This window comes from Melospiza melodia, chromosome 16, assembly GCF_035770615.1.
Source record: "Melospiza melodia melodia isolate bMelMel2 chromosome 16, bMelMel2.pri, whole genome shotgun sequence".
Lineage (NCBI taxonomy): Eukaryota > Metazoa > Chordata > Aves > Passeriformes > Passerellidae > Melospiza > Melospiza melodia.
The window spans coordinates 13221230-13235903 of NC_086209.1; the positions used below are offsets into that span (position 1 = coordinate 13221230).

The following is a 14674-nucleotide window of genomic DNA, read 5'->3' on the forward strand; positions in this document are numbered from 1 at the left end:
TAAGAAGGATCTTTACATGTGAAAAGCTCTAAATTGTAGTAGGTGAAGGGAAAAAAGTCAAACAACAGATGTTAATTTTTCATCCATTTTTAACATGAAACTACACACCAATATTCTTTTGCTAAAGACTCTTACAAAACTGCTCATTAGCTGAACACCGAGGTCATAAAATAAACAACCATGATGATGGGAAAGCAAGGAGACACTTACCTGTAGGGATGAATGCAGGCTGTTGCAACTGCATGTTGGCTAGAGCCTGTTGGTAGTGGAAAACGCTTGGGTTAAAGACTGTGGTGGCACCATTGTTTTTTTCAAGTGCTGGCCTCTTTGGTAAAGGTTGAAGTGCACCAGGCGGCAGGGCCTGTGGATAAGGGAGTCATTAAAGACAAGTGGAGTAAATAAAGGGGCCCAGATGTAGGTCAAGCATGCAATAAATAACAGGGGGTCTTGGCTGCAAATCACCTGCAACTCTATCAACTTAGCGAGACAGGAAAGAGAAGAGCAGCTAAGTCACAGTACGAGTAGGAGGTGAAACAACAGCTTCACTAGGTAAGCAGTTAGGGAATGCACCAGGAGGAGGGGCAGAGTCCAGAAAGAGGAGGGATGCTAAGGAGCTTTTCAGCAGGACTGACTTGGGTACAGAGGGAGAAAAAAGCACTGGGAAAAGGAAGGGGAGAGGTGGTCACCTGGACAGGATGCTACAAAGAGCAGTTGCAGGCAACAAGCATTAAAAACCCCAAAAGAAACAGGAAAAATATAGTAGATGACTATTGAAAACCCAAGAAGATTAGCATAAGCAACAAATACCATGGAAAAAAAATGGATGCTTGCCTCTGGTTCAACACCAGCCTACATGTATGTGTGCATGTGTGGAAGCGTGCACACTGTGCAGCCAACCCATGTGTCCAGATGGTAAAGCTGTAGCTGTTGCCAATTACACACATAACTTTACATTCACAGTAAAATGCATTTCCACTTGTTAGTAGAGAGGCTGAGCAACATGGTCAAGACCAGGCCTGATTCTCCACCGCTCACACCAGAGGCACTGCCCACCACCAGCAGATTTGGACCAGATCCCACTTTATAGAAGGTGGCCTCCATCAGTCAAATACTGCTCACTCATTATTAACAGTGGAAAAAGCCATTGACAAATCCCTTCTTTTCATTCTATCACACCACCGGGCTTCTTCCAGCCCGTCAAACCTGTTTCATGATCAGACTTGGTAAAAAGCATTAACCCAACTCAGGAACTTTTCTCAGTGAGTTACTCATCATTCATCCAAGCATGTCTCAACAGCAAAGTAGTATGTCAGGTTCTTAAGAGACAGGAATGTTTCTAATGATTTACAGCTTTTCATTGTACCCAAGTAAGAAACCACACTTTTTTCTCCACATTGTGATAGAAAAGGGTCCTTTTTAATTATGCCCCGCAGTCCTTTGCACGTAACACTCCCATTGACGTCAATGAGATTTACGCACGTGGAAGTCATGCAGAATCAGGTCATTTCTGACTAGTTGTTAGTCTGTATCATGTAGCAAAGCAATGGCTGAAAAACAGGGTTATCACTCCTACTTTTATTTTAATAGGTCACAAATGAATGGTAGGTAATGGAGAAGGTTTGGCTAATGAAGGGTTAAAGCTACAAACACACAATACTCGGAAGGAAGGACAGAAGTAAAGAGATTTTAAAGCATTATGAAGTTCAACACACAACAGAATGTAAGTGAAAGCTTGCAACAGTTTGTCGCCATCTAGAAACTGGTTTCACTTTAATATGCTATAGGAGACTGCTCATCTGAGAAATGTTAAGCAACATACTTCCAGGCAAAACATTACTCCATCCTATCTCTACTCACATGGTTGCTTTTGGGTGGTTTTAATATTAAAAAAGAAAATGAGAATAAATTGCATTTGCAAAACTGCCCTCAGACATGCACACATCCTTTGCCTATGCTAGTGGGCATCCACTCTCAGCACCAGGATTTAATTTTCCCAGATTTCTTCTGGCTGCTACCAAAAGACAGAAGTCAAAGATGGGACAATATTCTCAGACACAGACACCAAAATCTTCCACTTAAGATCCATATTTTAGGATGATGTATGAGTTTTCATTTCTAGGTAAGCTTTCATTGGTATCTGTGTTAAATCTGCCTGTTATCTACAACTTGTCTATTTAATGATGGCTACATGAACGTTCCTCCAGGCACAGGACAGAGCTGCAGCTTACACAGTCTGGAGTAGTTTCATGTACATCACAGAGGTTTTACAGCTTTAGAACAACTCAAGAACTTGCTACTTAAATTCATGCTCCTTATGGTACCCAATTGCTAAATAACCCTTTTCAGACACTTCCAAAATCTGCCTCAGAAGAAGAATGTACTAATTATAGCAAAGCAACTGCACCAGGCACATAATGGACTTTTGACTCCCTGCTTCTTGGCCAAAGGCTGTCACCAGCCCAAACCCCACAATGGCAGTGCCAAGAGCAGAACAACTGAAGGCTTTGAGACCTTGCTGTCTTGTCCTGGCATATCACAGGACAATTCCAAAGCACAGCACCGCAGTCAGAGGAGATAACAGCAGGCCCCAGGGATGTCAAGACACACCAGACAACCCTATCACCCTCTCTCCTAACCTGCTACAGCCCCTTGGGAGCAAGGGAAAGAAAGGAACTATGGCAGCCTCACTGTTGCTCCCTCAACAGCAGCCAGGTGGAGAAACACAAATAAATGCAATATTTCCAGAGTGTTCTAAAGAAACAAGCACTCTGCAGCAGCTCCTGTGCCATGGGATGTCCAGCTCTCATGTGGGCTCTGTGGGCAGGGGAGTGAGGAACCCATCCTGATCTGCTGCCGGTTTGAAGCAGATCCCTTCCACCCCAGCAGCTGCAGGAGTGTTCCCACAGGATACAGGAAGATGTATGGGCTCCTCCTGTTGCCAGCCAATCTTATTTTAGATACCAAGGTGTAGGAGGGCCCAAGGACACAGAACAATCTGGCTTCAGCCCTTTACCAGCCCGTGTGCTGAGGTAAGAGCCTCAGGAACATGCTCACTGAAAGATCCATCTATAATGCCTTGAAGAGGCATCTAAAACTGCACATGATGAAGCTGGGCCCATACAGCTCCTGCATGGGAAGTTGGCAGGACACAGCCCAAAACAAATGTGTCTCATTTGACACAGGCTACAATTTTTGTATCACCCAGGACATGCAGGAATTGTAGCAGCTTCAGGGGATACAACATTTCTTTCTTGCACCATGTCCTAGTTCTGAAGGAATCCTACAAGCAGGATATACAAAAGGCAACAGACACTCCTCACCACCAAATTCTGTAGCCAGTGTCACACTCCAGCAGAGGAATTAGACTAAACCTTCCTAGTAAAGAACTTGATGAGTTTACCTCATCCAGCTGCTTGTGCTTTCCCTCTGGACAAGCTCTGACCACCACAGCTACAGCAGCAGCTCCTGGACAGTAACTTTTCCTGACTTTATTATTTTTCCCTGTGTGTTTGTGTGCACACATGGGTACACAATCTTTGCAGCAGGATCTGGCCATCTGCAGCAGTGAAAGGGTTAATTCAGTTCAGAATCCATGTGATAGTCCTGCACCGATCCAAACTAACAATTTCCACTAATTAAATGCCAGGCAGCCTCCCATTTTTAGGCTGGGAAAGCCACATTCCTGCTCAAATGAGAATCTGAACAAAGAGACTTGTGCCACTGCTCTGCATGGCATGGAAAGCAATTCTTCAGCAAGACTGACAGATAAAAACACACTTCATGCTAAAGTCAATTTCCCACGTGCTGGTTAACAAACCTCTCGTTATTTTTTACAAGACAAGAACTGGATTAAATCTTTGCAACAAACAATTTAATTGCACCTCAAAGTTCCCCTCAGATCTCTATCTCCTGGGACCAGATCACACTTTCACCTTTCTGCACTCAGCAAGGAGGGGCTGGGTCTGCTGCCAGGCATGACAAACAGAATTATCTGAGAGGGGGCAGAAGCAGCACCCATTCCCTGGCAAGCAGCAGAAGCCAAGTGAGCAGTTTCCTCTGAAGACCAAACATGCTCTTATCACCCATGAAGGGTTCAGAGGAGGTGACATATCCTAACAAGTGGCTGCCAACCTTGGATGGGTCAGAGCAGGAAGGCTCATACAAAGCAGCTTCTCTCAGAGGGTTTGTTCAGTGGGAGAGCAGTTATGGGCTCTCCCACTCTCTGCCGGACTGTGTCTCCTCAGAGTGGTGGCCCTTGGAGAGGGCAGCTGTGCAGGTCCTGTGTCGGCTGTGAGCAGAGCGAGTGAGAGGCTGTGATGCCATTCACAGCATCATTCCACCACTGCTGCCAGAATCTGGGCCCTAGCAGGGCTTCCTACTGCTGCTGCCTAAAACTCTGATAAGGAAGCCTCTTGACTACTTTAACCCAAAAATAAGTCTGTGGAGAGGAAGGGGCGAAGATCAGCTTCTCCTCCTTAGCTCTGGGAATGAGAAGCAACATCAGCTTGATGGTTTCACAGGTCCTATGTGCCCACTCTTCCCTCTCCCTGCTATAGCTGGGCAACAGGAGCTCTTTCTTTTAAAATGTATTGTGTCCCTTATTCTTTGGGAAAACAGGAAGGTGTTGTCTTCTATGGAGCCAGAACTGACAGCACTGTGAGGAGGATAGCTTTTGCCTCACTATGAGCATCATAAAGCCAAGTAAAACATATTATTTGAGTCATAAAACAACCAAGGCCAGCATATATGAGGACAGCTTGCGGGCAGAAGCTCAGGGAGCAGATTCCATGCTTGAGACTGAAGCAAAAGGCACCCAGAGCAAGGTGCCTTTGGTGACACTATCCCAGTGGGGAATGGGGGATGAACCACAGACAGAGCCAGCTGAAGGGACAGCCAAGTCCCACACTGCACCTGCTTCAGTTCCCAGCACAGATCCCCAAGGATGCTGCTTAGCCCTCTTCCCCCTAAATCTCAGTAGTGCTCATTACACAGAATGCTCTTGTGCAGGGCAGTAACCAGCACAGCACTGCCAGGCAAGGCTGTGATGTTTGGGAATACAAAGAAAAGTAACTGGATCTGTCCTGTAACCACCCAGTCCTCTGGCATTCAGAGCACACTGCAGACCTTATGAGCTAAATGCTTAAATTCTCCCTCAAACATTGCATCTTGTGACTTCCAAAGCTGCCAGCGTTTGGAAAAACACTTCAAAAGCCAGAGCTGCCTCCCCCCGAGATTATTCACTGTCTCCAAAATACATCTAGGCTTCAGGAGGCAAAGCTCAGACGTTAATGGATGGTATGTGGGGCACAGGATTGGCATGTCTGAACGCACACTGAACATTTCTGGCTGGGATGGGCAGTCTCCCCAGGCACTAACACCACAGACAAGAGCAGAAGGCTTTCATGCAGATTAAGATGGTTACGTGCAAAGCGAGAAGGTGAAAGGTCCAAGTACCAGGTCAAAGGTTGCCTCGAGCGGTCGCTTCAGTGATCTGACAGCTGGCTGAGTCTTAATTAGCAGGCAGCGAGCACATGATGGACATGGGCCGGGGAGGGGGATCAAGCACAGTAACAAAAACAGCAAGCAGAGGTGTGTCAAGAGAGAGCAACAATTTGGGAAGGCGAAGAGAAAAAAAAATTAAAAAGTGAATGCGTTATACAATCTATTAAAAAGACGAGGCATGCACAACATGGGGTGGCTGGGTAATTACCTGGCCTAGTGGCAAGTCAGTTATTTTGCCTCGGTAAGGTTTAAAAGTAAAGAAATGTCATCACAGGACACGTGCTTTGGAGCTTTGTCACATCAGCTGGCACGGCAGGGCAGGAGCGCTCAGGGATCAGCACCTGCACAGGGACTGGGCTCCAGCCCTCATGCTGCAGCTACACACCATGCAGAGGCCAGCAGAGCACTCGTGGAGGGGGAAGGACCACTGGAAAAGGAGGCAGCTTCAAGCACATGCTTAAGTGCTGTTCTGAACTGGGGACAGAGCCTTACCCAGTTCATCCAGTGCTGCACTGACTTCAGCCAAGCAGGAGTGAGTAAAGCTGCTACTTGTGCACATCAAGTAACTGCAGGACTGGGTCCCTCAGAAATGCTGAATTTAGATTTGAAGTCATTCGAAATCTGTTTTACAACACAGACACATAGCCTGGCATCTGTTTTTCCCTCCAAGAAAATGGAGCACCTTTCTTCCCTTTAATAAAGTCTTACACCTCAACAGGTACAGTAAATGCATCAAACCTTGAAGAGTCAATGAATAATGTAGGCTGTTTTGGTAGCAGGGGTGATGCAACAAGCCATCAATAAATATTTTAAAGGTTCTCGTTAACAGCATACAAATAGGGTTAATTACATTTTTAAGAGAAGCCAGCTGGATGAATAAAACATGATATGGCTTTGGTTAAGTAGCAGTGTCCTAGATAATTAGTGAAAAAGATTCAATTGTGAAGAACACAAGAGTTTCATTTCAGAAGGTTATTTTTCAACAGAGCTGGACTCTTACTTCAACAACAATAAAAACAGTAAGGAAACTAATAAATAAACTCTGCAGGACAAATAAATACTGCAGTATAAATTATTTGCTCAAATTACATTCCAGGTAATATTGATGCTACAAGGAGGGCACTTGTTTAATTTCTAGAACTGCCCTGGCTCTGCATTAAATTTCATTATGAATTAAACGCAGCATCCTTTACTATTTTTAAAAAAGAAAAAGGTATTTAGAAAAATTTTAGTGGCCTTAATTCTAAATCAAAGAGGAAACAAGAGCCTTTTTAATATTAATTAGAAAAATTTTAAGAAATCATAGAAGAGATGGAAGGGACCTCCAGAGATGAGCTAGACCAACATCCTGCTCAAAGCAGGGTCAACTACAGCAGCTTGATTGAGACTCCATTCAGGTTCAGATACAGGTTCTCAGTATCTACTAGGATGGAGAATCCTGTCATAGTGCTAGATCTTTCTTTGGTAAATAAGTTTTTCCTTATGTTTAAATGGAATATCCTGAATTTCAATTTGTACCCATTGCTGCTTATCTTTTCATTGGGCACCACAGGGAAGAGCTTCCCTTCACCTTCTTTACCTCCCACATCAGGAATTAATGCATATGGATAAGGTAAGGGCCTCTTCTTCCCTCCCTAGCTCTCTTATCTCTGGAATTAACAGGTCCCATTAAACCCAACTCAACAGAATGGCAAACATTTATATGAGCTAGGAGCCACCTGGTGAGACTCCCTTGACTCATGTTCAGAAATGTAGATATAAGTAGCCACAATTCAACTTAAAATGCAAGTGGGACCATCTCTACAAGGTCCAAAGCATTAAACAGGTCAGGAAGTCACCCTTGTTTTGTGTCTTGTAATTTCACTAAGTCTTGGCAAAGGTAGTGGACACAAGTTTGCTAAGCTCAGACAACTGATACCATCTGCTTTTTGCAGAGAACAGGCCAGGTTCTCCCTGAAAAGGATATATTGTGTATTGAGGAAGCTGAACTGACCCCTATGACTCAGCCAGGGAAGGTGTTGGGTGCTGCTGCACTTGCATTCATGTCACATCACAATGTCATGTCAGCAGATCACAGGGCTGGGCACCACGTCCCTACCTGGTGAGATGTACTGTGCCACTGAGGGCTTCATGCTGTGGTGAGCACAGAGACAGGATGAAGAGATGGAATGCATTTTGCACATGCTCTCAGCTCTCTAGTCAGCCATTTACAAAGCTCTCTACTTTTCCACAAATGACACATATGACACGTGGAATCCCTTAGCAATGGAAATGCAGCTTGAGAGGAGCTCTACTTACCATTGCAGCTGCAGCTGTCTGGTTCACCTGGTGTTGAGCTGCCTTGATTTTGGCTTGCAGGTGTGCAGGGGGATGAAAGTACTTGCATTTCTCCCTAGAGCATCGACCTTTGATGTAATCCATGCAAACTGTAACAGTATTTTCATTTGTGTCTATCATTGCAATATCTATAGGGTGAGCATAGCGGCAATCATTCTCACCACGTGTGCAATTTCCACGCTGAAACTCTCGACAAACCTTAAAAGAAAGTCACATTGTTGAGCAGAACAGGAAGTTACTTTTCATTCAGTATTTTCAACACAGAATATCAGTTCAGTTGGCCACATTAAGCCATGTGTATATTCTAAATCCATGCTCATCTGGGGTAGCACATATATCAACACACACAGAGGCAAGTGGTTCTACTCACAACTGCTTCAGGAGGTGAAAAGAACCACAACATTAATAAGGCCAATTACCAAATGCAAGTGAAGTACAGAATTTGTGCAGAATGGAAAGTGACCCCAGAAAATCAATGCCATTTGGACAAAACTTTTGCAGCTCGGGATTCCTCCCCTGCCTCTAAAGCTTAAATGTTAATAACTCTGCCATTTGTGTCTCACCTGGATTATGTATTTGTTATGGAGCATACTCTTAGGCAAGACATTTAATTTTAAATGTTACATGCTACTGCTATTTGCAACAAGTATTTTTTCTTAGTGCCTCTTTCACATAAATAGCCTCCCTGCCCTTCACAATAAATCCCCGACCCTGGCATTACGTGACAGCACATTTGGTTACACAGCAATGTGTTTGAAGGTGCTGCCAAAATTACTAGTTGTACTAGGATCTCGCAGATCCTCCTAAGTTATGACCACTGAAGCATCAGAGACAGACAAAAATGTTTCACAAAAAATCTGCAAGGTTTCTTGTCTGAGAGAAGTTGTTGAATAATACAGCAAGGGGCGTAGCTCACGTGCCAATGTGCAATCAGACTGAGTGTGGGGAAAGGTGAGACATCAGCAGGGCAAGATAAAGTACATAACACAAAACAATGTGTTTTGAAATTACACCCTTCTCTGCTATCTTCCTGTGTTATAATTTACACCTGCAGGGGCCTCTGAATTCAGGTCCTCAGCCCTTATCTCCTGCAGAGTCTCTGCTTAGGCTTTGAAAGACATTTACAACTCCTCCACTGTTAAGTCCCAGCATGTCCAGCCAACTGGGGAGGGAGAGATGTCTTCCCAACACCACACACTCTCCACTCCCACCAGTGTAACACTTAAAAGTTTTCTGTAAAAGCTCAATAAGCCCATCTATTATCTCCAAAACATCTTCCACCCAACAGAATTTAAGAGCAGACCATCTACTTGGCTTTTTGGGGTTTTTTTAAGCATGGCAGATCACATACAAAAAACAATCCTAACCCTGCTCTAAAACCCACTGATACCAGAGGAGTGAGTTTTCCCAGATTTCCATTTGGGATGGATTTAGGAAAAGGCCCCGCAAAAGCGTCTGCTCTGGCAGAGAGCAGCAGCCCTGTGCTAGCAAAGCTGCAAGTTCAACTCTGTACTGTGCTGCATCAGGTCATTTTAGCAGAGAGCAACAGCTGGGAGCACATGTCCTGTTCATGCCTGTCAGCAGTATTGTATCAGATGTCCAAATACCTCCAGTTTATCCGTACGCATCAGTTTCTGCCCAGCAGAGCCTCCCGGTACTGTAACAGTAGGATTTCCAGAAACCAGGACAGGAGTATTTGGTAAAAGCTCTGCAGGAACTAAGCCCATCCCAGGAGAAACATGACTCAGGTAGGGACTAAAAGCCATTGTGGGGCTTGTTGCAAGCGATGGAGTCACAGGAAACGTTGTCTGTGTACAGAAAGAAGAAAAACAAAGTATTAGTTAAAAAGCTCCGTCTTGGATTTCCCATCAAAGCCTTGCATCACACTTCAATCCTTTTAGACAATTTGATTAGTCACATCAAAATGCCGTGCTCTCCAATCTATTCATTTATTGCCATTTATTTGCCATCCATTCGCTTCTCCTGACTCACAGATTTGTGACTCATCCTGAATACAAGGCATCTTTATTTGTCAGATCAAAGCATATTGATGATCTTTATAGTTTAATGACACAATTAAGGATTTCATGCCAGCAATTAGGGCAGGCCCAAATTAAACAGACTTCTCATTCCCAAATACACATCTCAGTTTCCTTATGCCTACACCGCAATGCTGTAGAGGGACTCCAAGGTACACTGCAGCTTCAGGACCTGGAAGCAGGTAACCCTATTAGCAGGTAACCCCATTAGCAGGTAACCCCATTAGCTGCACTGCTATGGTAACCCCATTAGCTGCACTGCTGCACCACCATCAGCCTGCCCTGAGCTCCATGTTGGCATGGCCAGTGGGCACCATTCAGTCAGGTGAGGTAGCTCTGCTGCAGTACACTCAGTTGATCTGCCATGCTGCACATCTGGGGTTGGTTTCAGAGTGCCAACAGGGTCCAGGCAAAAAAAGCCTGTGCTCCATGTGAACAGCACCAAGAGGACACCAAACTCATTAATACCACAACATGATTATGTCACAACAGATGAGATGGCTCAGGTGGACTAGTGTGAGGTCCAAAACCCTACCTGTGCTACAAGGAACCATGTTCTCTTTGGGACAGAACAACAGGCCATGAAGATCTCAACCACTTCAGTGTCCTCCATTCTCTTAGGCAGGTCCTCTGAGTGCAGCAGAGCTTCAGTGCTGAGGGCCAGAAGCTCTTCCCTGACCTGAGCTGATCCAGCAGTGCTCATGTGGAAAAGGAGCTGCTGTGCTGGCAGGCAGGTGAGCACAAAGCTCCTAAGCAGATGCTCAATTTAAAGTCTGGGACTAGGCCCTGTAGCCAGGGAGGTTTTAAAGCACCAATCTAAAGTATTTTTGGGAATGAAACCAATTCCAGCTTGATGAAAATCTCCACCTGACCTCACTGAAGATGGCAGCATGCATGGCAGCACTCCTGCTCCTGTAGCAGGGGCTTGATAACCCCCCCCAGGGAATGCAGCCTGAAAACTGGACCATTTTTATTTTCCCTCCTGTCACCTGCTCCACTGTGAACTCTGGGTTCCAGTTAAAGCTGCTCATATTGGCAGGTGTCTATGACACCATCCTTGGAAGCTACAGCCTCTATTTGGCAATAAACACAAGTGTGCTTACACAATTACCTGGGGCAGTTTTATGGCCACACACATCATTCCCTCCTTTCTTTTATTTTGGTACTTTTAGTCCTGTGAACTTCTAAAAGAAGCCACATATGGACAGTGTGTTCCTCAACAGCACCTTCACCTTGGTACTTCCATACTTTGCTTGTTGCAATGTGGAAGAAGTTTACCCACAGTAACACCAGCCAACTGCCAGCTTTAGCCCAACAATGTCCCTCCCTAAGGTCAGTGACAGCCAGCAGCTCCCCAGCCCATGGGAAAGGGAATCATTGACAGAATATATCCCATTTTCTCCTCCTCACTGAGGAGACACAGCTTCCTCATCAATGGTGCTGGATACTTTAGGTGTAGCAGAACCAAATAATTCTTTTTCTGGAAGGGAATTCCAATTTTCCTTCTTGTGAACCTTAGTCAAGCACTGCTTCAGCTGTTGGGAGACTTCAACCACTAAAGCCAGAGATCCTCCAATCCACAGCCTTTTATTAAATAATTTTCTTGTCTCTTTCAATTCTCTGGTGGCTCCCAGATATTTTGCATCTTTTGCTGCTAAAAAGGCTCTTTAGGATTTTCAAATCTGTGACTCCCTGAACACTTTAGTGAGGAAGCAGCATCCATTAGGCTGTTTTCTTTTATGCAAGTACCAGAAATTACAGTGGTATCTGCTGAACTTCCATCACCATTTGCACCATAAATTCTGTTTTAAGGAGCTTCTCCTGCCTGGCCAGTCTGCACAGGTTATAGTGGGGCCTGACATGTTGTCAGCATTTGTTTTATGTGCCCATAGTAACCCAAACCTTGCAGTACATGTGGCTTGCACAAATGTGTGGGCAAACCTACCCTATGTTTTTCAGCACCTAATACAGCAGAAGTATCCTGACTGAGCAGGTGTGGCACAAACACTGCTCCAAAATGCCAGGACATCCTTGAAAGCAAGCTTCTCCTGCTTGGCTGGGTTCAAACACAGCTAAGTGTGGACCTTGCTGGTTTCTGAGACAAAGAGAAGATGTTCCTCCCATCGCTGAAGGAAGGATTTGTGCAGACTGGGAATGCTGGGGGCTTGCAACACCTCACACTAAGTGAATTCACCTGAAACATTCACTACGAGATGGTATACCAGCCTCTTCACCAAAGCTGCTACAAAGGTGGAAGCAGGATCTGCTCACCAAAACACAATCCCCAACTCCCTCAAAAGCAGTCCCTCTTCTCACTGGGAGAAATCAGCAAGGGCTAATGGATCCAAACCCAAGCTGAAGTGAGTGGAGGAAAGATGTGCACAAGGAACAACTGATTTGCAGGGATAACATCAGTGATCTCTTGATCACTGAGTAGCACGATCCACTTGTGGTCCTGGAGACCCACAGAGGGATGCTCGTAGGAGCAGGAGGAGTTTTTATTGCTGCTGCTGTTTGTTCACCCCTTTCTGTGCCCTGACATCTGCTGCTGCCTCCCCAAGGCTGCCCAAGGCTCCTTCTGCCTGCCTGCACTGAGTGCCTGCTCCCCTGATGGGAAGTGCCAGTTGTGCTCCACACCCTGCCCGCAGGCTGGGGCTGCACTCGCAGCCAAGCGGGTGCACAGCCAGGGAACAAGCAGACCTCACTCAACAGATTCAACCTACAAGAGCTGGGGTTTTAAGTCTGGAGTGTGTGAAGCACTCTGAGAACTGTGCCTTTGTGAGCTGGCACCAGGGAGCTCTGTATTTATTGTGGCTGATGAGGGGAAAAGATGGGCTGTGCTCACTGCCAGACCCGGCTGCCTGTCTTGGATTGGGAAATCCAGTCTGGCTCATGCATCAGCACCAGTAATAGGGATGCTGCCAGCCAATGCTTCCCTCTACGTCTGTGCAGGTCCCCCATGTCCTCAGGGAATGTGAGCAAATTTCCTCCTTGCAGCCAGAACCCAAATGTAATTTTCACTCCAAACAGCACTGCCCTCCTCAACGTGCCTCCTGTCCACCTCCTGTGACAGCTTTTGGCTGGGATACAGTTAATTTTCTCCACAGTAGCTGGTATAGGGCTGTGCTTTGGATTTGTACTGGAAACAGTGTAGATAATTCAGGGATGCTTTTGCTGTTTCTGAGCAATGCTTACACAGGGCCAAAGGTTTTTCTGCCTCTCATCCCACCCAACCAGTGAGGCCACCATGGGGGGCAGCACAAGGAGTCAGGAGGGGACAGAGGACAGCTGACCCCAACTGACCCAAGGGATATCCCAGATCAAATGGCATCATGGTCCTGATATAAAACTGGGAGGAAGAGGAAGGGAGGGACAGGGGACCTGACAGAGCAATGTTATGGCTGTACACTAAAAAAATCATACTGTCAATTTAATTGCTGATATGCTCTAGGGCAGAACAGAGGGATAGAAAGTATCAGAACTTACTCCTGCTGCCCTCCTTCAAGCTCTTGCTAATTCAGGAAATACAGAGACAGGTTTGCTAATTCCTTGCAAATTAGCTTTTACAAATCATAGCACAGAGACACTACCAGTAACTCCTGTGCAGAGGGAAACAGGTTACAGCACAGCAGCAAAGGGTTCAGGCTGGTAGCAGCTCACAAGACTGGTTTACTGAGTATTAAAATGCTTGTAAGAACAGTAATAATTTTAAAAAGCTGAAATGGCCGTTGTGAGAACACATCTCAGGGTGAGGGTTGCCAAGGACTTGGACAGCTCTGAGCTTCTCACTGACCTCAAGCATGGAAGCTGTTGGGTTGAAGGTGTGAGCAGAGAGAAGGAACCATCCCAGGGAGGGGCATTTGTCACCACTGGTGACAGCAGAACCTGGAACAGCTGATTTTGTTAACAATCTAGGAGTTGCATTCGATTTGGCTAGCAGAAATTGTGCTAAAGCTAGAGAAAAAACACAGAGTGGGTGTGAAGAGGAAGGCAGAAGAGCGGTTGGTGTTTTGTCAAACACAAGCACTGTCTCAGCCAGGAAGTGTTGATTCTGAGTTACCTCAGACCCTAAAAAAGGGAAAGCCTGAAAATGAGAGACCCACTGTAAATACAGAGGTGTTGATAGCCTGAAGGAGGGGAGACAGGTCACTGCTAAGCAGCTATATATGGAAAGCACACAAAAAACAATGGCAGCTTACGGTCTGGTGTTAGAAACTGAAGATAAAGATCTCGTACTGACATGACTGAAAACCTTGATATTAAAAACATACTTGATGCTGTCAGAAAACCCAAAATCTGCCTTCCCCCCAGTGTAACTTCATGGGGCTGGCTGGCTGCAAAACCACCCTCCAACATGAAGGCTGAACATGCTGGAGTGAATCCAATGGGCCAAAGCATCCAGCTATCTACCACCACAGATGCTCACTTCCCCAACCAGACTGCAAAGACACACTCCTAGCTCAAAGAATATCTCATTTGTGGGCTGTTGTAGTGTAAAAGACAGGTGTTAACACCCCACAGCACTGTCTCTTGGCAGATACCAGCTCCTGGGTGGGCCAGGATACCTGCATTTATTCATTCCTAGCCTATCTTTGACTGAAGTTGAGATATAAATCAGGTTTTTGCTGCATGGAAAAAATGCCTGTGCAAAGCACCTGTTGAAATCAGCTCCAGCACTTGCTCCAAGCATCACTGGCCAAGCAAGTTGCTCACCCTCTGCTTCAACCACTCCAACAGCACCAAGGAGTGGCAGCACGATCCTGCTGCCCCAGGAGGGGACCAAGGGCTGGGTTAAA

General features: G+C 45.6%; 1 protein-coding gene across 11 annotated transcripts in view; it reads right to left on the bottom strand.

The window, feature by feature from the left end:
- The window catches only part of MBNL3 (muscleblind like splicing regulator 3), a 93494-nt gene that overhangs the window by 15081 nt on the left and 63739 nt on the right, over window positions 1–14674 (bottom strand). For all 11 annotated transcript variants that reach the window (XR_010029756.1, XR_010029757.1, XM_063170696.1 and 8 more), the window contains 3 exons: window positions 9447–9647; window positions 7801–8037; window positions 211–361 (listed from right to left, as the gene is read on the bottom strand). Coding sequence is in view for 9 of the 11 variants with exons in the window: in XM_063170696.1 (XP_063026766.1) it covers window positions 211–361; window positions 7801–8037; window positions 9447–9647 (589 nt within the window). In the remaining 2 variants the exon portion in view is untranslated. The remainder of the gene's footprint in view (window positions 1–210; window positions 362–7800; window positions 8038–9446; window positions 9648–14674) is intronic.